At 42.6% G+C, this 23,178-nt stretch overlaps 1 protein-coding gene across 1 annotated transcript; it reads left to right on the top strand.

The window, feature by feature from the left end:
- Positions 1-1,736: 1,736 nt before the first annotated feature.
- Positions 1,737-22,119, top strand: LOC310924671 (SPARC-related modular calcium-binding protein 1-like; the record flags this gene model as incomplete). The annotated part of the gene is made up of 10 exons (XM_083886463.1): positions 1,737-1,817; positions 11,837-12,011; positions 13,923-14,195; positions 14,518-14,553; positions 14,792-14,839; positions 16,967-17,026; positions 17,134-17,326; positions 19,358-19,437; positions 19,616-19,709; positions 21,780-22,119. The coding sequence occupies 10 exons, from the start codon at positions 1,737-1,739 to the stop codon at positions 22,117-22,119; spliced, it is 1,380 nt and encodes a 459-aa protein (XP_083742589.1).
- Between the last annotated feature and the right edge of the window lie 1,059 nt (positions 22,120-23,178).

The following is a 23,178-nucleotide window of genomic DNA, read 5'->3' as shown; positions in this document are numbered from 1 at the left end:
GTATTCAGCCGTGATATATTGTGATTTACGATCGTGTTGCTCATTTTTACGTCACATCAATGATATATTGCATTTATGTCACTTTGACTTTCTGAAATTAATAATACTGTTAATTACTGTAATTGTACAGAGACATGACATGGTAAAAAAAAATTGTAAATTGTGGCCACGAAATACTATTTTGAGGCCACAATTACATTTTTTTGACCATGTCATGCCTGGGGCTTTGTATACTTAAGTGATTTTCTGTAATTAAAGGTGCCATATGTAAGAATGTGGCCAAAAACAGTTACTACATTCAAATTCAAAATACAGAGGTTTCATTTTCAGACGTAACTGGCAACCCGTGGTTGCTCGGCAGCTGAGACTCTACTGCAGGGGTCTGCAACCTTTACTATGAAAAGAGCCATTTTTGTCCCCTCTCCACCCAAATAAAATTAATCTGGAGCCACAAAACCCATTTGACCCATAAAATTAAGATTATATCACATATAACCTTTTTATACAGATATGCTACATACAAAATAATGAGTTTGTTGCATTAAGAACTACAATAACAAAACTGTTCACATTGCTGTTTACAGCCAACATTTTATTTAAGTGGAGAAAAAAAAATACTTTGGAATAAAACGCAGAATTCCATTCCGTTTGTGTAAATTAAAATTTTAATTAAAAGTAACTCACTTTGAAATAGATAATGCAATATTTGGAGTACAGTACAGATGCAGTAAATATGTGGGTCCAAAGATGGACAGGACATTGGATGTGATGCACAAAATGCACATTTTATCACCTTGATTTCTAAATATTAGGTGTTCACTTTGAAAGAAGAGAATGAATATGAAATAAAAAATTAACTTTTTTATTTAAAGTTACTACAAAGGAGCCACAGCAGAAGGCTTGAAGAGCCACATGTGGCTCTAGAGCCGCAGGTTGCAGACCCCTGCTCTACTGAGTGCAATGATTGGTAGACGGCGGTAGGTGGCGCCACATGACGCCAAAAACATGATTTCAAAACATAAACATGATTTGCAGTCTGCAAAATATGTTTTTTAATGCAAATATTTTGTCTGTACTGTTGTTGTTGGTGAGTTCAGTTTGTTATATGAACATTATTCCTGAGTCTCTGTGACATATTAGGAGGATTTTATCATTTATTACATAATGCACCTTTAAATGTTTTATTTGAAGTATTTCTATCTGCTATATTTTTAATCACATCTGTGAATGAGTTCAAAATGATTGGTATTATTGTTAGAACGTGTTAATCTGGGATAGTCTACACACAAAATAACTCCCTGATTTCCCTGACTAAAAACATTTGAGTTCATGTTGACATGTTTTATCTGATGTTTTTGTATGTTCTTCCAAACTGTTCGTACTTTTCTTAGTGTAGTTTTTAATGAATCAAAGCTGATGTCATTCAACCGTCACTTCTTGTTCAACTCCCACCGGAAATGGGTAGAACTACTACACTGAAGGGGGGGGGGGAGTCCAGTGTGCGCGTGCAGATCTCGGCTCGGCAACTGCACTCGCGCCGTGACCGCGAGAGAAGGACGACATGAGCAGTTCACTGATGACACGAGACTTGACGGCCAAGTCGTGACGGGACCCGCATTTTTTGTTTTTGTTTTGTTTGTTTTGTTTGTTTTGTTTGTTTTGTTTGTTTTGTTTGTTTACAGGCCGTCCCGCAGCTAAAATCCTGCGCCTGCGCGCGCGCCGACCAACAGCACACGATGCTCGCGCTCACCTTCACCTGCCGCGCGCTGCTCCTCTTCCTCCTCCTCTGTGGTTCGGTTCATTCCGACAGAACAGCGGTAAGAGCCGAACTTTATTACACTCACTGACACAGACACTGTCGTTTATAATGTGAAAACCTCACTATAACAGTGAAGTTTGGTCCCGCAGTGAGTGCGTTTACTTGCGCACTAACAAACCGATTACTGGCAATAATCGGGTAACTGGAATAAACCGTTTAAGGTGTAAACGCGTCTCTAAGAAATCAGATTATTGACAGAAACCTAGGTGAGTTAAACGGGTTTTTCTAAAACCGATAACGGCAATAAACCGATAATGATATGGGTTTATTCCGTTTACGTGAGCACTTGAATTAACCAAATAACTACAAAACCTGATAATAATCGTTTTTAGTGTGAATGTAAACGCACTCAATAAATATAATACATAATAAATATACTTTTACATGTGTGAAATGAGAAGAAAGATATTAACAATATACCAAAAAAAAATTACCATACATATATGGGCTTGATATTTACATTATACACTATATATGTATTTGTATATGTATATGTATATATATATATATATATATGTGTATATGTAGTTTATACTATAAATATGTGTATGTGTATGTATACATATATATGTATACATATATATTGCATGTGGGATGAGTGACCTGTTAAGTGGTCTACTTAGACATGTTTGTTTAAAAACTTGTTTTTAGTGTGCATGTAAACGCACTCAATAAATATAATACATAATAAATAAACTTTTCCATGTGTGAAATGAGAAGAAAGATATTAAAAATACACCAAAAAAAATGTACCATACAGTACAGGCTTGATATTTGCAGTATAAGCAAGGATTGAACACAAGATATTGCACTTATGTAAAGTGTATTATGCATATACAGTATATATATATGTGTATATGTGTATATATTTTGCATGTGGGATGAGTGACCAGTTACATGGTCTACTTAGACATGTTTGTTTAAATATGAGGCAAAAATAAAAGTTAAGATTTGATTCAAGTATATGAAAAGATATCATGATATTTTACTGTAAAGATAGTTGTGTCAGAGTCTTATTGTGATTAGAGGGAAACTGCGCTGTAACCAACATATTAATGTGATGGAGAGACTTCACTGATCACTTTATTAGGTACAGGGGTACGTCTAAGAAAGAGACACCTGGTGTGTTCTTCTGCATACCCTGATCTTAAGACGTGATTATTTAAAGGTCCCCTATTGTGCAAAATCAACTTTTTAATCTTTTAGTACTTATATTTGGGACTCAGTGGGCCATACCAGTCCCCAAAATGTGAAAAAACAAGACTCAGTCATGTTTTAGTGGTTTCACTTTGTGTAAGTATAGGCGATAAAACACGCAATGTTTACACCTCCTGACCAAGTGACGACATTTCACCGTGAATGTTGGCACCCCGCCAGGCAGAGTACTTCACAGAGTACTTCACAGAGTACTTCACAGAGTACTTCACAGAGTACTTCACAGAGTACTTCACAGAGTACTTCACAGCTCCAACGTAGCTCCCCCTTGTCCCTGTGAAATACGAGACTGCAGGCGAGGGAGGAAGAGCGGCTGCACAGCGGAGCACAGTGTTTTACACAAACTTCTAGCCTCAGAGGATTTGTGTGTCCAGTGGATATATTTTATTTATGAAAACATTTTTCACAAGCTTCACAAGCCCTTTGTTGTTGATCGTGTATGTAAATTCCTATGCTGGAGGGACACCTTGAACGCACCAGTTACGTGCCTGCGGTTAGCGAGTGACGTGTGGATCAGTGATATGAGGAGCACGCGTTTGAAAGCACTGCAGAAAGATGTAGATGTTGTCCTACATTTCTTCTCAACCAAAGGCTGCCTTTCTGTCGTGTTTCCACGTTCTCTCCTCGTGTTGTTGATCCACACACCAGTTGGAGCCGCAGTTACACTGGTGCGTTCAGGGTCTTTTTCTAGCATGGGAATTTACATATACATGTAAATGATCAGGCACAAAACCGAGCGTTTTAAAAAAGGCTATTTTATTGAATAATTGAGTTATTGAACTGCTATTGTGCTTCATCCTTATGATATTTTGACTAAAGCATGACACAGACATGTTCATTAGTGCACCAGGACCTAGTTTAACTTGGGTTAATAGGGTATAATATGGGACCTTTAAATTCTTCTTGTTTTTCACTTTAGTCATTCTCCTCTGACCTCTGACATCGCCGAGGCGTGACCTCCCAGAGAACTGAATGAACATGTTCTCGTGTTTGTGGACCATTCTTTGTGTCCTTCAGTAGTTGGCTGTAGGCGACTGGACTTGCTCGAGTTGAGTTGAAGACGTTTGACTTCTTCAGTGTCCTACAACCAACGACTGAGGACCTTCAGAGACATTCTCTGTTAAACCACTGAGACGATTGTGAGTTAAAGTCATAGTAGATCTAACGACGGACTACCACACCACCTCCAAAGTCACTTTAATGACCTTTTTATCCATTCTGGTGCTCGACTTGAAGTTAAACAGGTCAACGTGAGCATGTCAAACCTAATTGCGTTGATCTGTCGTCATGTGATTGATGATAGGATATTTGTGTACAAGGCAGGTGTACCTAATAAAGTGTTTATTTATTTATTTATAGATGTAGGTTAGTAGAAACAAACTTAAGTCAAAGTCTTAACGCCACCGTCTGTAAAAGTTTAAACCCTCAGTATGAAGAGAAGCTGCTGTCGGCTTTAATTTACTTTATTCACGCAGCAAATAAAGGTTTAAACCTGTCTAATTTGGTTAGCGTGTGCACAGGAATGGCTCTAATTTGTCAGGTCACATTGACTTTGGCCTGTAATTGGTTCACTTGAAGTGAACAGAGTTGACATCACAGGTCTTTACACTGTGCTCTGAGGTTATTCAGTGGAGAAGAAGACCACGATATGGAGTCTGAGGATAAAGAGACAAATCTCATGTTTGATTCAGTAGTTGTCGCGTTTGAGTGAGAGAGGGTTGCTTTTCCCTGGAGGAGGAGGAGAGGGTAACACACACACACACATTCTTGTACTTGCTGCATACTGAGGACTGGATCGCTGACAAAGTGAGGACCAGCATTTCCACTTTATAAATCAACACAATTCCAAATATCTACTTCATGAATGACATCTACAAAGAACTACTGGTTGCAGTACCATAAAATGTCTGCAGGTGGAGCCCCAGAGCAAAAAGGGCTGGAAAACTTTTATGATTTTTTTTTTATTATTATTATTTTTGGTCCAAAATTATACAAAAAACATATTTATACCATGTCGACAAAAATTAAAAAAAAAATTTGACCCAAAATCTTTGGTCCAAAATTTGACACAAACGTCATACTATATTATGTTGTCCAAAATTAAAAAAAAAAAATTTAGGTGTCAAAAAACGTCATACTATTCTATGTCGTCCAGATTTTGAAAAAAAAATTTGACCCAAAATTTTTTACCAAAACTTTTTGACCCAAAATTTGAAAAAAAACATCATACTATACCATGTCGACACACAAAAAAAAAATTTGACCCAAAATCTTTGGTCCAAAATTTGACACACACGTCATACTATATTATGTTGTCCAAAATGTAAAAAAAAAATGTAGGTGTCAAAAAGCGTCATACTATACTGTCGTCCAAAATTTGAAAAAAAAATTTGACCCAAAAATTTTAACCAAAAATTTTTGACCCAAAATTTGACAAAAACATCATACTATACTATGTCGACCAAAATGTAAAAAAAAATTTGACCCAATATCTTTGGTCCAAAATTTGACACAAACGTCATACTATATTATGTCGTCCAGAATTAAAAAAACATTTTTTGACCCAAACCGAAATTTTCGGGTCAATTTGTTTTTTTCAAATTTTGGACGACATAGATTAGTATGACGTTTTTGTCAAATTTTGGACCAAAAAATGTTTTGTCAAAGATTTTTTGTAATTTTGGACGACAGTACAGTATGCCGTTTTTGTCAAATTTTGGACCAAATTTTTTTTTTCAAATATGTTTTCAACTTTTGGACAACATAGTATAGTATGATGTTTTTGTCAAATTTTGGACCGAAATTTTTGGGTCAAATTTTTTTTTTCAAATTTTGGACGACATAGATTAGTTTGACGTTTTTGTCAAATTTTGGACCAAAAAAAAAAAAAAAAAAAAAAAGGTACTGTACTGCAACCAGTAATTCTTTGTAGATGTCATTCACGAAGTAGATATTTGTAATTGTGTTGATTTATAAAGCGGAGATGCTGGTCCTCACAGCAACCCAGTCCTCAGTATGGAGCAAGTACAAGAATGTGTGTGTGTGTATGTGTGTGTGTGTGTGTGTATGCGTGTGTTTTATATATATCTGGGAGGTGTGAGGCACGAGGAGACAGTGGCGACTTGTTCTGGCGTTGTGTGCTGCGCGCTCACTTCCTGACCCCTCCCTCCCTCACACTCACACACTCATGGCTGATGTTTTATAAGCGCAGACACTCTGCTGCTAATGGTCTCAACACTGAGGACATTGTAGCCAGTGGATTTTCTACCTGACTGACAGGAAATCCCACGTCTGCCCAACACTTTGCACCTGGACTCCTGCCCTCCGCTAGTCTTTGTGTTCACTCCACCCAGACTTTAATTACCTTCTCTATTCACCTTTCTTAATTCCTTTCTTTCTTTTTTTTCCTTTGAGTGCCTCCTTTCATACTTCAACACTCACTCTCTTTCTGGTTTCATCTTTCTTCTATTCTTTCATTCCTGCCCTCATTAAAATTTCCCTTTCACTGCTTCTCTGTCTTCGATTCCTTTCTTCCACATCTGTGAGTCCTGCAGCCGTCTGTCCCTCCCTCTCTCCTTATTTTCCATATCCATTCCTTTATCCCTCACACCCATCTCTTTCATACCTTCCATAACCATACCATCATCCTCTACTTTTCTCTTTCCCGTTCACGCTTATATAATCAAACCCCGGTGAGACGCGTCAGACAGTTTGATTCACTTTCATTTATTATTTTTACCTTGAGTGTCACGACCGAGACAGATATTCATCTGAACGAGTCGGAGCATTTTTCAGCGTGTCAGCTGTTTGTCGAGTTAGGCTGCAGCCGTGTGGTTCACGGAGGATTTGGCCAGACGCTATTTTCTGCTTTGCTTGGATTGAAGCTTTACTTTTCATGCACTGCTTCCCTCCTCCTCCTCCTCCTCCTCCTCCTCCAACTCAATCCATCATTTCAAAACATACTGCATTATACTGAAGCTGGATAAAACTTGACCTCTTATAGAGTATGTCTTAGTAATTTATGATCTATATCAGAAAATAGTAACCGATTAAAACGTCATAATCAACCAGAAGTGACGTCTTTCTCCTTTCTTTAAAGCAGAACTAGACCGGAAGTTCCTATTAACGCTGTTTTTTTGGTGTGTATCTGCGTCATTACCTTGTTTATGAAGCCCTGACGGTTCTAAACAAACAGTTCAGCCATTGCTGAGAACTTTGTGTTTTATTGTAATCTCGGGGCTCAACGAGATCACTGAAAATCCCGTAATAGTTACGTAAACAGCGGTTCTCCTGAACAGCAGATCGTCCTGCTCCGGGCACTAGTCCGGGCACATCCGGTTGCGTACATTGAACCACAGAAGAAGAATAACGTCCGTTGTGGAGGTGTTTCACGAGCAACAGTGTCTTCTGACTCTGGGTCTGACTCCGGTTTAAAGTCATAAAGGGACTGTGGCGGGGAGTCGTGAAGAAGCTATTTTTAAACACTGTTAAAACAATGTTTTGATAATGAGGAGCAGTGCATCCACCGTTCCAGAGGGGGGCGCTGTGCTTCAGATCATAAGTACATAAAATAAAATAATAAAAAATGCTAAGAAATCATTTTTCCTTTGCTTTTTTCTTGGTGCGTACCATAAAGTGTTAACTCGACTTCCTGTCCAAGACATACATGTGCTGATGTGCAACAGATTTAAATGGACAAATTGTTAATCTGGGTTTAATTACTTTACCTTAATCAGATCAATATTAAAGGCGCCATATGTAAGAATGTGGCCAAAAACGGTTACTACATTCAAATTCAAAATACCGAGGTCTTTTAGGTTTCGTTTTCAGACGTAACTGGCAACCCACAGTTGCTCGGCAGCTGAGACTCTACTGACTGCAATGATTGGTAGAAGGCGGTAGGTGGCGCCACATGCCAAAACATGATTTCAAAACATAAACATGATTTGCAGTCTGCAAAAAAAATTGTTTTAATGCAAATATTTTGTCTGTACTGTTGTTGTTGGTGAGTTCAGTTTGTTATATGAACATTATTCCTGAGTCTCTGTGACATATTAGGAGGATTTTATGACCAGTTGCTTTAGATTTATTACAAAATGCACCTTTAACACTTTCCCCATAGTGGACATGAGGACACATGTCTCATTCTGCCTGTCTCTCCCACAGTTTGTCCACGTATCTCAGTGCCGCTCAGAGAGAAAGTGTGTTTCCCAGTGTGTGTGTGTGTGTGTGTGCACTAAGTTGTGTGTGTGTTTTCACAGAGTCTGCGTGGCAGCGTGACAAATCTGATGTATATTTTGGAGACGTACGCGAGGCTGCATGTGATCCTGGGCTGAGACGGCGATGTTGTTTCTCATGTGGGAATCATTTAGATCATCACGCTCACCACGCCTCTTCTCACACAAGTGGTGGTGTGTTGTTTTTTTTTATTAGATTTTTTTTTTACCAGGGCATCTTAAAATTAGCATCGTCTGTTCCAGGACATGACATTATTGTCCTACATCTTCAGTTTATCGCCATTGTAAATGTAATTTTTAATTGCAATGCCTTTTGTATTCATTCTGTTTTTTTGATATAGCACTTTTGGGCAGAAATTCCAGAGAAATTACATAAAGAAAAGTAATAAATGCTTATTCCAGTGTGTACGAATTACTACGATCTTATGGTAACTGAAGTAAGTAGTTTATAGTGCCATCTAGAGGAGAGGCTGAAATTTACAACAAAGAACTGCTCCTCTGCTCACCCCCTCCCTTCCCTGAGCGCTACGGTGTCCTCAGCCGGTCAAATGTCGTCCTCGTCGTCTTTCTCCGTGTCAGCAGATGAGGGAGAGAGAGAGAGGGAGAGGGAGAGAGGGCGAGAGGGCGAGGGAGAGGGCGAGAGAGAGGGTGAGGGAGAGAGAGAGGGCGAGGGAGAGAGGGAGAGGGCGGGAGAGAGGGCGAGGAAGAGAGGAAGAGTGGGAGAGGGCGAGGGGGAGAGGGAGAGAGGGCAAGGGAGAGAGGGAGAGGGCGAGGGAGAGGGAGAGAGGGAGAGGGCGACGGAGGGGGAGAGGGAGAGAGGGCAAGGGAGAGAGGGCGAGGGAGAGAGGGCGAGGGAGAGGACGAGAGAGAGAGGGAGAGGGAGAGGGTGAGTGAGAGGGCAAGGGACAGAGAGAGGGAGAGGGCGGGGGAGAGGGTGAGTGAGAGGGCGAGGGAGAGAGGAAGAGTGGGAGAGGGCGAGGGAGAGGGTGAGTGAGAGGCCGAGGGAGAGAGAGAGGGAGAGGGCGAGGGAGAGAGGGCGAGAGAGAGGGTGAGAGAGAGGGAGAGGGTGAGTGAGAGGGCGAGGGAGAGGGCAAGAGAGAGGGAGAGGGGGAGAGGGCGGGGGAGAGGGTGAGTGAGAGGGCGAGGGAGAGGGCAAGGGACAGAGAGAGGGAGAGAGGAAGAGTGGGAGAGGGCGAGGGAGAGAGAGAGGGAGAGGGAGAGAGAGGGAGAGGGCGAGGGAGAGAGGGCGAGAGAGGGCGAGGGAGAGGGCGAGAGAAAGGGAGAGGGTGAGTGAGAGGGAGAGGGAGTGGGCGAGAGAGAGGGCGAGCTACCGCGGCCGTAGCAGACGAAGCGGAGAGAGAGGAGGCGGGACTTCCGCTACAAGTAAAGAGACGCTTGATTTGTTCTCTCGCGTTTGTCCTTACAGGCTCCGGTAGAAACTGCTCCGGGCACTAGTCCGGGCACATCCGGTTGCGTACATTGAACCGCAGAAGAAGAATAACGTCCGTTGTGGAGGTGTTTCACGAGCGACAGTGTCTTCTGACTCTGGGTCTGACTCCGGTTTAAAGTCATAAAAGGGACGGTCTCTCTGCTAACAGTGGCTATGCAACCGCGGCCCGCGACCATGTTATTTTACATGACTTTTTGAAACACTACGAAAATGAAACAAAAACTATTATACAGCGACTAGACAATGCAGGAGCACATAATATGTATAAAAAAGTGGATTTTGGGTTATATAAACCCATAAATACTACACATTGTCCCTTTAAATGACAGTTAGGGCAAAAGTTTGGTCAGAAACTGTAATATTTTTAATGTCCACTGTAGATTGTGATGTTAGCAGAGCAGTGGTTGATCTCTGTGGAGTAAATTCTGACAGGTTTTTTTTTTTTTCACTAGGTTAATATTTTTCATGGATTTGTGCCTGGAGACTCCAGAGAGGCTCAGAAGTGATGGAAAATGTTTCTTCCAACCAAAACATTTCCCTCAAAGTCTCCTCTGAACCTCTTTGATACGTTTGTGTGGTGCTTTTATGAAATCCATCACTGAGACGAACGATCCGCTCGACGGTTTTTTACTCGCTTAGGTAAACTCACAATTATTACACTTTGAAGCGCTTTGACATAGAACTGAATTGGTCAGTGTATAATTAAGGAAACGTTTGTTAATCGTTAATCTTTGGGGAGGAAATGTTTTTTTCTTTGCTTGTTTGGAGGATTTACATATTTACGTCCCCCTTAAACAACAACGACACCTCAGTAGTAAACCTCCCTAAAGAGGCCCCACGTCTCCTCACGTTAACCTGAGTGAAGCTGAAGGAAAATGAAGAGGAGTTATCAATCAGGAAGTTAGAGGATGAAGAAAAAAAGAGGATGAAGAAAAAAGAAAGAAAGACACACAGTTGTAACTAGTGGAGCTACTGGTGCAGATAATGATATAATCATAACATTAACAGTCACTGTCTAACTAACGGGGACACAGACAGCAGCTAGCGTTAGCGTCAGAATGCTAGCTGACGCTAACGCTAACTAGTAGAAGCAGATGCTTCAAAGTGCTGATGAGGAATTTCCTGCTGTGAGTTTAGTAAGAAAACTATTTAACTTCTATACTTTATATTTTGTTTATAATGTGAGTTATTTACAGTGCAATGTAGTTTTTTTTAAAGTTATTTACAGCATTTTATTTTTTCTCTTTATTTATATTGTCTTATAATGTGGGTTCTTTACAATGTAATGTTTATTTTTTACTAAGTTTGTATAGGATTTTACAAGTTATTTACAGTATTTTATTGTTCTTTACATTTTATATTTTCACATACTTTATTTATCTCTCCGTTCCTACAACAATATAAAGAGAAAATTAGAATTTTTTTGGCATATTTACGAATGGCAATTAATCGTGATTAATCGCGATTAATCCACAGCTACCCTGTGATTAATCTGATTAAAAATTTTAATCTTTTGACAGCCCTTAATTTTTTTTATATAAGATTCTTCCCAAAATATTTTGCCGTCACAGACTCGCGTGACGTTTGTGAACAGTTCTTAAGAGCCGCGCATGTGTCGGCGTCGTGCTGCCAAACGCCGTCACTGCTGCTCACCTCAGACAGAAATGGAGACGGATCGTATTTGTGCGGGTGAAGACTCTGCCGTTCTTCCATCAGTTAGTGACATTTATCCCCCTCATTAGTTTGTGCAGTCACAGTTAAAAAAGATAGAGACTTTCCCTCACTTTCTGCTCAGTCGTCCTGAAAAGCTTTCATGTGTCAGATGTGTTTTTCCCTCCCTCTCTCTCTCTCTCTCTGCCTCTTCACTTTCTCTCAGTTTTCCAGACCGAAGCCAATATTTATGCTACCGTGCAGAAAGCGAAGCCTTTTTCCTGCAAGTTTTATTCGTGCACACGGCCTCAACCAGGCGTCAGAAACAGCCTCTCTCTCCTGTCGGTTTTGTGTCAATATAATACGGGAACGACGACGCAAACGATAACAAAAACGACAATCGTAATAATCATAATTTCACGTGATTGAGCGCTAAACGTTAATATTTTTTTTTTTTCTCTCTAGCCCTTTTTGATCACAGAGAACATGTGGCCTCGCGGCTGCGTCCTGGACTGCCAGAGGGGGCGCCACAGAGCCGTGTGCGGCAGCAACGGCAGGTTGTACAAATCGCTGTGTGCCTTCCAGAGGGCTCAGTGCATCAACACACATCTACGGCTCGCTCCACGAGCACACTGCTCAGGTACACACACACACACACACCTCTATTTACTATATAATAACATATATATACATATATGTATATATGTATATATATATATATAAACATATTATTTGTGACATTGATGTCAAAGCAGCTTTACCTTCATTTCAGTGTTGGGATGTTTGTCCAGATTTTTACCGGCTGCTTCTCACAGCTCAATAAACTTCCCTCTGGAAAGGGTCGACCAGAACAAATATGGCGGACAACTCGAGTGTCTTTAAGAGGTTTTATTCTAAACACAACTCAATACACTACCTAATAGGTTGTAAACGGGCAAAGCGTACAGGTTCTGATGATCAGTTACAGATCCAGACGACAAACAAATAAGGGGTTAGCTCAGTGTTGCCAGGTGAGAAATGTAGGATTATCGTACCAGAGACATAAAATTATCGTATTTTGAGTGAGAAAAATTATCGTACACCCGTCATAACCAAAATAACAAATCTATTGATGCGTTATAGTCACTCTAGTGTTGAATAGCGTCTAACAGGCACTCACAGCTTTGTGGCGTCGGTACAGAATGGATTCATCAGCAGCCCCACAGTTGCGTTAGGCTAAAGTGTCCCCCGTAATCTAATGAGACCAAATCGTGAGGTGGAGGCCACCTACTGTTAGGAAATAGACATAGCACCAAGAGAAACAGTATTCATGATAACTGACAAGAAAATAAAGATCTGGCTTCACATATTAACATTTTATTTTCAGAGCAACAACACGTCTCTGTCCTCAAAAACGACAACGACTAATAAAATAAACAAAAACAGCACTTATGCAAATTTAAAAGTGCCTGCTACCAGGTTATAACTTAAAATAAAGTGCATATGTAACCTACTTGGACTCTGCCACGCCGTCTTCATAACCTCTCCACCTCCTCCTCCTCCTTCCACAGGTTCTCTCATTTTCCGCGCCTCTTCCAGACCAACTCTGCTTCTTCTTCATTTCTTTTTTTTTCTTCTTTTCCTCACTCATGGGGCGTGCGCAGCGGACTATTCAGCCCAATCGTGGCCGTTGTTCTGAGGCAAACGAATGCACGTCACTCGTAGCTCACATTTAGAAAAGCACGATTGGCTGGAAACTTGTCACATGGAAACAGAAACAGATGCCTTCAGGGTTCACAAAAAAACTCCGACAGACAGTTGCGACGCTGATTACAACCGATTATAACCACACATTCACGGAATGGTCAAATTATCGTATATTTGGCCTTTTTTGGGATTATTGATCGTACATCGTACACCTGGCAACACTGGATTAGCTATATACAAGAATTGACTTGATGTTAGAGCTTTGATTGCGACTGCTTTGATGACAATCTCACCCTGATTCCGCGCAGCACGCGCTGAACAACTGCTAGAAAGTTCTACAATGTTGTTGTGATTGTGTCATTTCTGCCACTAGGTGTCTCTCAGTCCATATAATAATAAAAGACCGAGTTTGATCATGTCAGAAAGAAGCGTGGGTTCATCATTGTTGACGCTTATTGGCTTCACCTTTGTCTTTTTTGCGCTTTAAGGGGAGAACTTTGGTGACAGAATATGCAGCGAAAAAGGCAATGAGTCATGATCCATTGGTGACAAATAACCAGTGGGACTTAATATTTCCTTCCTCACTCTGACGTTTCACAGGGAGTTTGTGCCCTGGAACTTTTAGCTTTTAGAGACAGATTATGTGAATGATGTCATGAAAAGTTGACCGCAATGAAACGAATAGAATAGAAATACAGATTCCTGTGGATTTAGTGTAAGAAAACGACTCAACCAAAAGTTGTTTGTAGATCATTTTAATGGAAACATTTGAAAAATAGACCAATAACTGTGAGTTTATCTGTGAGTAAATACTCGTCACCATCAGTGGAAGTACATATTAACCCTGATTCCTCTGTCGTTTCAGATCTGAGTCCGACTCAGTCCAAATGTCAGCTGGCTCGGGCTCAGGCCCTGGAGGCTAACGCCCGCAGCAGCAGCAGCAGCAGCAGCAGCAGCAGCGGCGGCGGTGGTAGCCATTTTAGCACGGCAGCTGCCATGTTTGTGCCAGAGTGTCATCCAGACGGTCACTTCCTTCCAGTGCAGTGCCACAACCAAACCGGGTACTGTTGGTGCTCCACACCGGACGGTAAACCTGTCGGTGGGACGTCAGTCCTTCACCTGAGTCCCAGCTGCACGGGTCAGACATTCACTAAACTATACATCCATTTAACTTCATCTGTAGCATCTAAATGGTCTTGAGTGTCAAATTGTGTGTTTTTAATGAAGGTGATTACATTTATGATGATATTATCAACAATATCAACAAACAAGGATTTCTTTTATTGTACTTTTTAAAATTAAGTCATTATTATTATTACTGTTCCTCTGAGTCCAGAGTAGACTATTGTTTCTGCTCAGTAAAAATCACTGTGATCTTTGGGGAAAACATTCAAAGCCATGATTCTGTTAAATCTCTTCATCTGCACGAATGACTGAGTGTGTTTTAATATCCTGAACAGATCATATCACCAAGTTTGCTCAGACGCCAGTCGAAGGTGAGACAGTTTTTTTATCTAAATACAGTCTGTTTTACTCTGATTAACATTTTCATATACTGCAACATAACTTTAATATACTGCATCTGCGTTTAAATACTGTATGCCTGAGGGAAGGTCCTCGAACATCACAGACAACTTCGCACCGATGAAACGTCTCTGTCCGTCTAATTTCCCTGTCGTCTCCTCTGACACTCATTCACTCACGGTGCGTTCACTGTCTTCTCATTTGTTCCAGACGAAGTTGGTGAACCTGCAGCGACGGTGGAGCCCAGAAAGTCTGCAGGTGACGAAGATCTTTTACATAATTCAATCAAAATGTGTAAATCATTATATTGTGTGATGGCACTGAAGAGGCTGGGACTTCATGATTTTATCAATACTAGTGCAGTGCCCGTAGGAAGTATGTATTCCTATAGTGGGAGCTGAAGAAGATGTTTCAGTTATTGTAATGCATGATAAGGAACGTAAAGGCTAAAGCCCAATTTATACTTCTGCGCAAAGTGCTCTGCGTAGGTTACGCATCGTATCTGCGTCGACGCAGAACCTGTCGAAGAGCCTCTGCGTCGTCTCCGACTGCACGAAATATTTTTTAAGTGTCCGTCACTCCGTCAAGGGACAACGGAGACGGCAAGAGCTGCGATTGGTCCTCAGGACAGGCCGAGCTAAGCTGCTCTGTGCCGGCTCACAGTGAGCACAGAGCGTCCACAGACGCGGAGCTCATCCCCGCCGAGAACGTCGCTGCCAAACTATAAATACGTCATATCTTAACACACACAGCACATGTTTAGACTCTAAATGGCCAATTTCTCGCCTCAAATTATCTTAAAACTGCGTTCCGTGACACAGAAAAGTGACAAACGGCCACTGTTTCAACAACAACAGTCTTTCTCCCTCTTTCTTTCTCGGACGCCATTGCTCACTGTAGCCTGAAGCACAACAACCTTGCGCAGCGACCCCTACTGATCGGACGGGAAATTGCAGCGTGTGTCAGTCACCACGACGCAGAAGTATAAAGGCTCGAGGCGTCTCCGTGGTGACGCAGTCGGATAACGCATACGCAGTCGGAGAAGTATAATGTGGCCTTAACATAATAACGTAGCTAACTGTTTTGTGACTGTCTAATGCTAATCAAAAATGAAAACATTTGCATTGTGCCAAATGAGGTTGCACAGTGTTTGTATTATGTTAGCCCTACGCTAATGCTAATTGTAGCCTCGCTAGCTTACCTTTGGAAACAGGTAGTAAATATGTGCTCGCATATTGGTGAGTGGACACACCGACTTTGTTGTTTCAGTATAACACCATGTTCTGCGGTGAACCGCAGTGTGACAACGTCTCACCCACCTCCCTCCTCCAGACAGCGCAGCTGCTGCTGATGAGCCGCTGCCTAACGCCTGGTGTAGCGTGATAAATCAGCAAAAAATTAAAATTCCTCCAAAAAATGTGAAAATCAAGGATGCACACCATCGGGCCATGCTCAACCCATATCCAAAGACTTAGGGCAGGGGTCTGCAACCTTTAGGATGAAAAGAGCCATTTTTGTCGTCTCTCCACCCAAATAAAATTCATTTGGAGCCGCAAAAAAACCCACAAGATGAAGATAATAACACATATAAAGGTTTTTATACAGACAAACTATATACAATAGTAATAGTCTCTTTCATTTATGACATTTAAGAACTACAACATGTTCAGTTTATACCCAACCTCTAGACCCCGTAGACCTGGTTCTTCCATTGGGACCGTATCTACAGTATGTTCCCCGGGTCCTATGTTCCCCGCTTTGTATGTGACTGGGGAACATAGGACCCTTTCTCTAACCCTAACCCTAACCCTACCCTTTTTCAAAAAAAGGGTCCCATGTTCCCCCGTCACATACAAAGTGGGGAACATAGGACCTTTTTTTGGGAAAACGGGGAACATAGGACCCGGGGCAACATAGGTACGACCCCCTTCCATTGTTTCATTGTTTGTGGCAAATTAAAGAAATTAAAATGAACCCACTTTGAAATAAATGAAGCAAATATTTGGATTGTATGTTGTTCGTGCTAAAAAAAAACGGTATGTGGATCCAAAGATGGACAGGACGCATCCAAACATGTACTGAATATTGCATTTTACGTCGACATTGGATGTTGCACAAGATATTAAAACACTTTTATTTGTCGCCTTGATCTCTAAAGCTACAAGGAGCCACTGCAGAGTGGCTGAAGAGCCACATGTGTCTCTAGAGCCGCAGGTTGCAGACCCCTGACTTAGGGCGATCTGAATAACGGTCAGCGAGATATGCTTGTCACAGACAGACAGATGCAACTTGCTTTATAGATAGATATCAACAACTATGTGTATTAGTGTTTTACAGTCTGTGTGTGTGCATCATAGCTCTTAAATGTTACACTCTCTTGTCCAGCGCTCACAGCTCCACCCATCTGGGTGACCATCCTCATGAACTCCGTCAGACGACCCACTGGTAAGCAAACGCCGGTGTGAAGCTGAAGTCATGTTTACTTTTGATTGTGAAACAATATTCTTCAATATTCTTCAAACTAAACATTAATACTGTGTTTGCGTGTGTAGACAGTCCTCAGACGTGTGAGCGCGAGCGAGCCTCGCTCCTCTCACGGGTCCACTCGGTGTGGCAGGACGAGCGTTTTATCCCAGAATGCACCGCAGACGGCCGCTACAGCCCCGCGCAGTGTCACACGGCCACGGGCTACTGCTGGTGCGTGAGAGTGGACAGCGGCCGGCCACTGTCCGGCACCTCTGCAAGGTAATCGCTGCACCGGTGTCCAGGTCATGTGATGTTTTCACTTTAAAGCGCTGTCTCTGCCTTTGGAATTCTGGGTAAATACCAAACCACTGTGACCTCTGCAATGGTCAATGTACAACACTGTAATGTCGCCACAGACACAAAACAGAGCGTTAATGTGGAGCCGAACTCATTTGACTCATTTGTTTTTAGTCAAAAGTTACATACTAATGCTTTATGTAAGTCTTTTCCCACCTTTTACTTTAATTGAATTTCTTTTGCTTTTATTTCCCCCCCCCCCCCTCTCTTTAAACCTGACTGTTTTCTATAACCTCAGGTGTAAATCACACTAAGGCATTTAATGGTAATTATATAGTTTTGCACCACTTATTGTTTCTGCTCCCTGAGTGAGTTTCCCCGTCAAAGCGAGGACTCTCAGACTCTTTTGTTCTCCGGAGGTTTCAATAATGTTGTTGACGCTCAGCTGCTCACACACTCCTCAGAGGAAAGTCTGGGATGTTTTCATGTGATGATTTTCTACGGATCAGTGGTGTGAGGAAAACTCCCTGCGGCCTCAAGCTGTAAATCTGAGTTTTTCCTTCTGATGGGCAGCTTTATTATAATAATAATAATAATAATAATAATGATAATAATGCTCCTTCTCTCTCTCCCACTAGTTGTATTTTTAAAATAAGATAAAACATTTCCTGTATTTCTTCCTTAGTGGATAGTACAGTTTTTTATGACCAGATCTATTTGTTTATTAGATGATTATTTCCACTATTCCAGGGGTCTGCAACCTGCGGCTCTAGAGACACATGTGGCTCTTCAGCCACTCTGCAGTGGCTCCTTGTAGCTTTAGAGATCAAGGCGACAAATAAAAGTCTTTTAATATCTTGTGCAACATCCAATGTCGACGTAAAATGCAATATTCAGTACATGTTTGGATGCGTCCTGTCCATCTTTGGATCCACATACCGTTTTTCTTGAGCACGAACAACATACAATCCAAATATTTGCTTCATTTATTTCAAAGTGGGTTCATTTTAATTTCTTTAATTTGCCACAAACAATGAAACAATGGAAGGGGGTCGTACCTATGTTCCCCTGGTCCTATGTTCCCCGTTTTCCCAAAAAAAGGTCCTATGTTCCCCACTTTGTATGTGACAGGGGAACATGGGACCCTTTTTTTGAAAAAGGGTAGGGTTAGGGTTAGGGTTAGAGAAAAGGTCCTATGTTCCCCAGTCACATACAAAGCGGGGAACATAGGACCCGGGGAACATAGATACGGTCCCAATGGAAGAACCAGGTCTACAGGGTCTAGAGGTTGGGTATAAACTGAACATGTTGTAGTTCTTAAATGTCATAAATGAAAGAGACTATTACTATTGTATATAGTTTGTCTGTATAAAAACCTTTATATGTGTTATTATCTTCATCTTGTGGGGTTTTTTTGCGGCTCCAAATTAATTTTATTTGGGTGGAGAGACGACAAAATGGCTCTTTTCATCCTAAAGGTTGCAGACCCCTGAACTATTCAATGGTCCACTGTGTAAGAATTAGTGACATCTAATGGTCTGAGAATGGAGCGCTCCTCTGCTCACACACTGTACCAACAACTCCTTCCACTTTCTCTGCCATATCTTGTTTATTCGCTGGTTCTGTTTCTGCTTCAGAACACACGTCTGCTCTGGCTGTACAAACATGTCGGTGTGAGATAGCGCGGACTATGTGAAGCGAGGCCTCTGCCTTAGTTACTTAATTCTAAGGGGTCGTTCTAAGGCTAATCAAAACGAATGGTGTTTTAAGGCGATTATATACCAGCACTATATTCAATTTATGCCAATAAACTCTCCCTAAATGCTACACATTGGATTTAATTTACTTTGTGCAGGACATTGGTAGTAAAGCCATGTGATTGTCTCATAGGATATAAAATTAATCTTTATTTATTTATTTATTTTTGACATTTCCTGTGTTTTCTGTCTCTGTGTGTTGTGTTTTGTGTTAAATTTCTTGACATTTTAGCTGTTTTTTTGTGTCTCTTTGCAGGAATCGGATCCCAGACTGCGCTGGTGCAGAAGACGATCCAGACAGACCAGACAGGAAGTTCATGGAAAAACCTCTTCCTGGTGAATATGATCAGAAAAACCTTTGCAAATGTAATGACGAAATAGAAAAGTTAAAGTTTTATGTGTCATTTTGAAAAAAAATCCTTTAAAAAACAAAACAAAAAAAAACCTCCAGTTTAATGTCTCAAAAGAGAATAGAAGCAAACAGTCTCCATATTCTTCTCTACTCTGTCCACAGGATGTCCTGGAGCTCGTAAGGAGCAGTTTCTACAGACTCTGGTCAGAGCTCTGCAGCTGGAAGCAAAGCATGCTGGGAGTCTGAGTCTCTATCAGTGAGTCTATCTATTGTACATCACAGCAGGTTCTGTGGAATGCAGTGATTAAGAGACACCTGTGAAACTCTCAGACTTTCTCGACCTCATCTCCTTCATTCCTCTCGTCTCCAGTGCAGACCTCCACCTCTCACAGTCTTCTCTACTCTCACTATAGATTACAGATTACACAGATCATCTGCAAACATCATAGTCCACAGAGACTCCTGTCTGACCTCATCCATCAACCGCTTTATCACCACTGCAAACAAAAAGGGGCTCAGTGCTGATCCCTGATGTAATCCCACCTTCACACACAGAGTTTAAAGGTCCCCTATTGTGAAAAAACAACTTTTTAATCTTTTAGTACTTATATTTGGGACTCAGTGGGCCATACCAGTCCCCAAAATGTGAAAAAACAAGACTAAGTCATGTTTTAGTGGTTCCACTTTGTGTAAGTATAGGTGATAAAACATGCGATGTTTACACCTCCTGACCAAATGACGACAGTGTGGATATTTCACCGTGAATGTTGGCACCCCGCCAGGCAGAGTACTTCACAGAGTTCTTCACAGAGTACTTCACAGAGTACTTCACAGAGTACTTCACAGAGTACTTCACAGCTCCACCGTAGCTCCCCCTTGTCCCTGTGAAATCGAGACTGCAGGCGAGGGAGGAAGAGTGGCTGCACAGCGGAGCACAGTGTTTTACACAAACTTCCAGCCTCAGAAGATTTTAGTGTCCAGTGGATATATTTTATTTATGAAAAAAATGTTCACAAGCTTCACAAGCCCTTTGTTGTTGATCGTGTATGTAAATTCCTATGCTGGAGGGACACCTTGAACGCACCAGTTATGTGCCGGCGGTTAGCGAGTGGCGTGTGTGTGGATCGGTGATATGAGGAGCACGCGTTTGAAAGCACTGCAGAAAGATGTAGATGTTGTCCTACATTTCTTCTCAACCAAAGGCTGCCTTTCTGTCGTGTTTCCACGTTCTCTCCTCGTGTTGTTGATCCACACACCAGTTGGAGCCGCAGTTACACTGGTGCGTTCAGGGCCTTTTTCTAGCATGGGAATTTACATACACGCCGCGTGGCGCATTAAAAGCTCATCTGGATGCAGTTCGTCTTTAACAGTATGGATGTAACAGTCAGAGACTGACAACTGTTCAGCCTCTCATTTACACCTATAGTGAGTTTAGAGTCTCAAATTTTACCTAAGCCCCAATTTGCATGTTTTTGGACGGTGGGAGGAAGCAGCAGGACGTGGAGAAAACCCCCCCCCCCACACACACACACACACACACTGATATCAGAGAAAACGAAAGCCTACTCCACACATAATATGGTGCTGGGGGTTGAACCAGGATTTAAACCCTTGAACCTTTTCAGTGTTAAAACCTTAATGTCTTAAACCTCAAAGAAGCCTCTTTGAGGACCATCCAAAATCCACTCACAGCAAGAATTTTGAGCCAAAATGTGCCGTTACATCCAAGAAACACACACACACACACACACACACACACACATTCTTGCACAGGATTTTTTGTGAGGACACTCATGGACATAATGAATTCACTATCCTGACAATAAACACCACAACTAAATGCCTTATTCGAACCTGTTTTAACACTTAAAAAGCCCTTAAAATGTCCTCATAAGGTCTGGAATGTTTCCATCATGTTTTCCTCCCTGATATCTTTGGAATTGAGTTTGTGTAGAAAAATTTAACCCATGTTATTTTTTTTTCATTTTGTATAATTGATAAGAAACCCAGGATCCACCATGGTGATGTGGTTTTTCAGCGTGCCGCCGCCACGTCCGTGTGAAATGGGATATTTATTGGGTTCTTCAGGACGTTAAATTTAGCGTTAAAACTGTCAACACTCAGGAACACGTTGTCAGCAGAAATCTGAATACAGGTGTTATATATATACATATATGCTGAGGTGTAAATAATAAACCAGGCAAAAGTGCTGACCTAAAAATCCTCAATGTGGCGGAAACTAACAGAAAAGAACGTTGAGTTTTTAAAATATGGAAAGTGATTTGAAAGAAGAAGCTAAATGTATTGTCTGATCTTTTTCCTCCAGGGCTTCAAACACACCATCAAACGCTTCCTCCTCCTCCACGACGCCTTCCTTATCCTCCTCCTCCTCCTCCTCTTCTTCACCTCTGAATGCTGCTCCCTCTGCTGCTCAGGGCGGCGCCGTAGACTCCTCGAGCCCAGAGAAGGCGCTGCAGTGGCACTTCGGTCAGCTGGACGTGGACGTCAGCGGCGTGCTGAGCGAGCGCGAGGCTCGGCCGCTCCGTCAGTTCCTGCGGCGGAAGCTGAAGCCGCGACGCTGCGCCAAAAAGTTTGCTCAGTACTGCGACAGGGACGGAGACCGAGGCCTGACGCTGGACGAGCTCAGGGTCTGTCTGGGTCTCTGAGGTGAGTCAAGCAGAGACACTCAAGTCAATTTATGTAGTTTTTACAGCATAACATCACACACACAATTTACCTTAAAGGGACAATATGTAGTATTTATGGGTTTATATAACCCAAAATCCACTTTTTTATACATATTATGTGCTCCTGCATTGTCTAGTCGCTGTATAATAGTTTTTGTTTCATTTTTGTAGTGTTTCAAAAAGTCATGTAAAATAACATGGTCGCGGGCCGCGGTTGCATAGCCACTGTTAGCAGAGAGACGCCATGTTTCTACCGGAGCCTGTAAGGACAAACGCGAGAGAACTAATCAAGCGTCTCTTTACTTGTAGCAGAAGCCCCGCCTCCACTCTCTCCGCTTCATCTGCTACGGGCGTGGTAGCTCGCCCTCTCCCTCTCCCTCGCCCCCTCCCTCTCCCTCGCCCCCTCCCTCTCCCTCGCCCCCTCCCTCTCCCTCTCTACCTCGCCCTCTCTCCCTCGCCCTCACCCTCTCCCTCGCTCTCTCCCTCGCCCTCTCCCCCTCGCCCTCTCTCCCTCTCACTCGCCCTCTCTCCCTCTCCCTCTCCCTCTCCCTCTCTCCCTCGCCCTCGCCCTCTCTCCCTCTCCCTCTCTCCCTCGCCCTATCTCCCTCCCTCTCCCTCGCACTCTCCCCCTCTCCCTCTCCCTCTCCCTCTCCCTCTCCCTCTCCCTCTCCCTCTCCCTCGCCCTCGCCCTCTCCCTCTCCTTCGCCCTCTCTCCCTCTCCCTTGCCCCCTCGCCCCCTCTCTCCCTCGCCCTGTCCCTTGCCCCCTCGCCCTGTCCCTTGCCCCCTCGCCCTGTCCCTTGCCCCCTCGCCCTGTCCGTTGCCCCCTCGCCCTCTCTCCCTCTCCCTCTCCCTCTCTCCCTCGCCCTCGCCCTCTCTCCCTCTCCCTATCTCCCTCCCTCTCCCTCGCACTCTCCCCCTCTCCCTCTCCCTCTCCCTCTCCCTCTCCCTCTCCCTCTCCCTCTCCCTCGCCCTCTCCCTCTCCCTCTCCCTCGCCCTCTCCCCCTCTCCCTCGCCCTCTCTCCCTCTCCCTTGCCCCC

This window comes from Microchirus variegatus (genome assembly GCF_963457635.1).
Source record: "Microchirus variegatus genome assembly, chromosome: 3".
NCBI classification, from domain to species: Eukaryota; Metazoa; Chordata; class Actinopteri; order Pleuronectiformes; family Soleidae; genus Microchirus; species Microchirus variegatus.
This window is presented reverse-complemented; position numbering and strand designations above follow the sequence as displayed.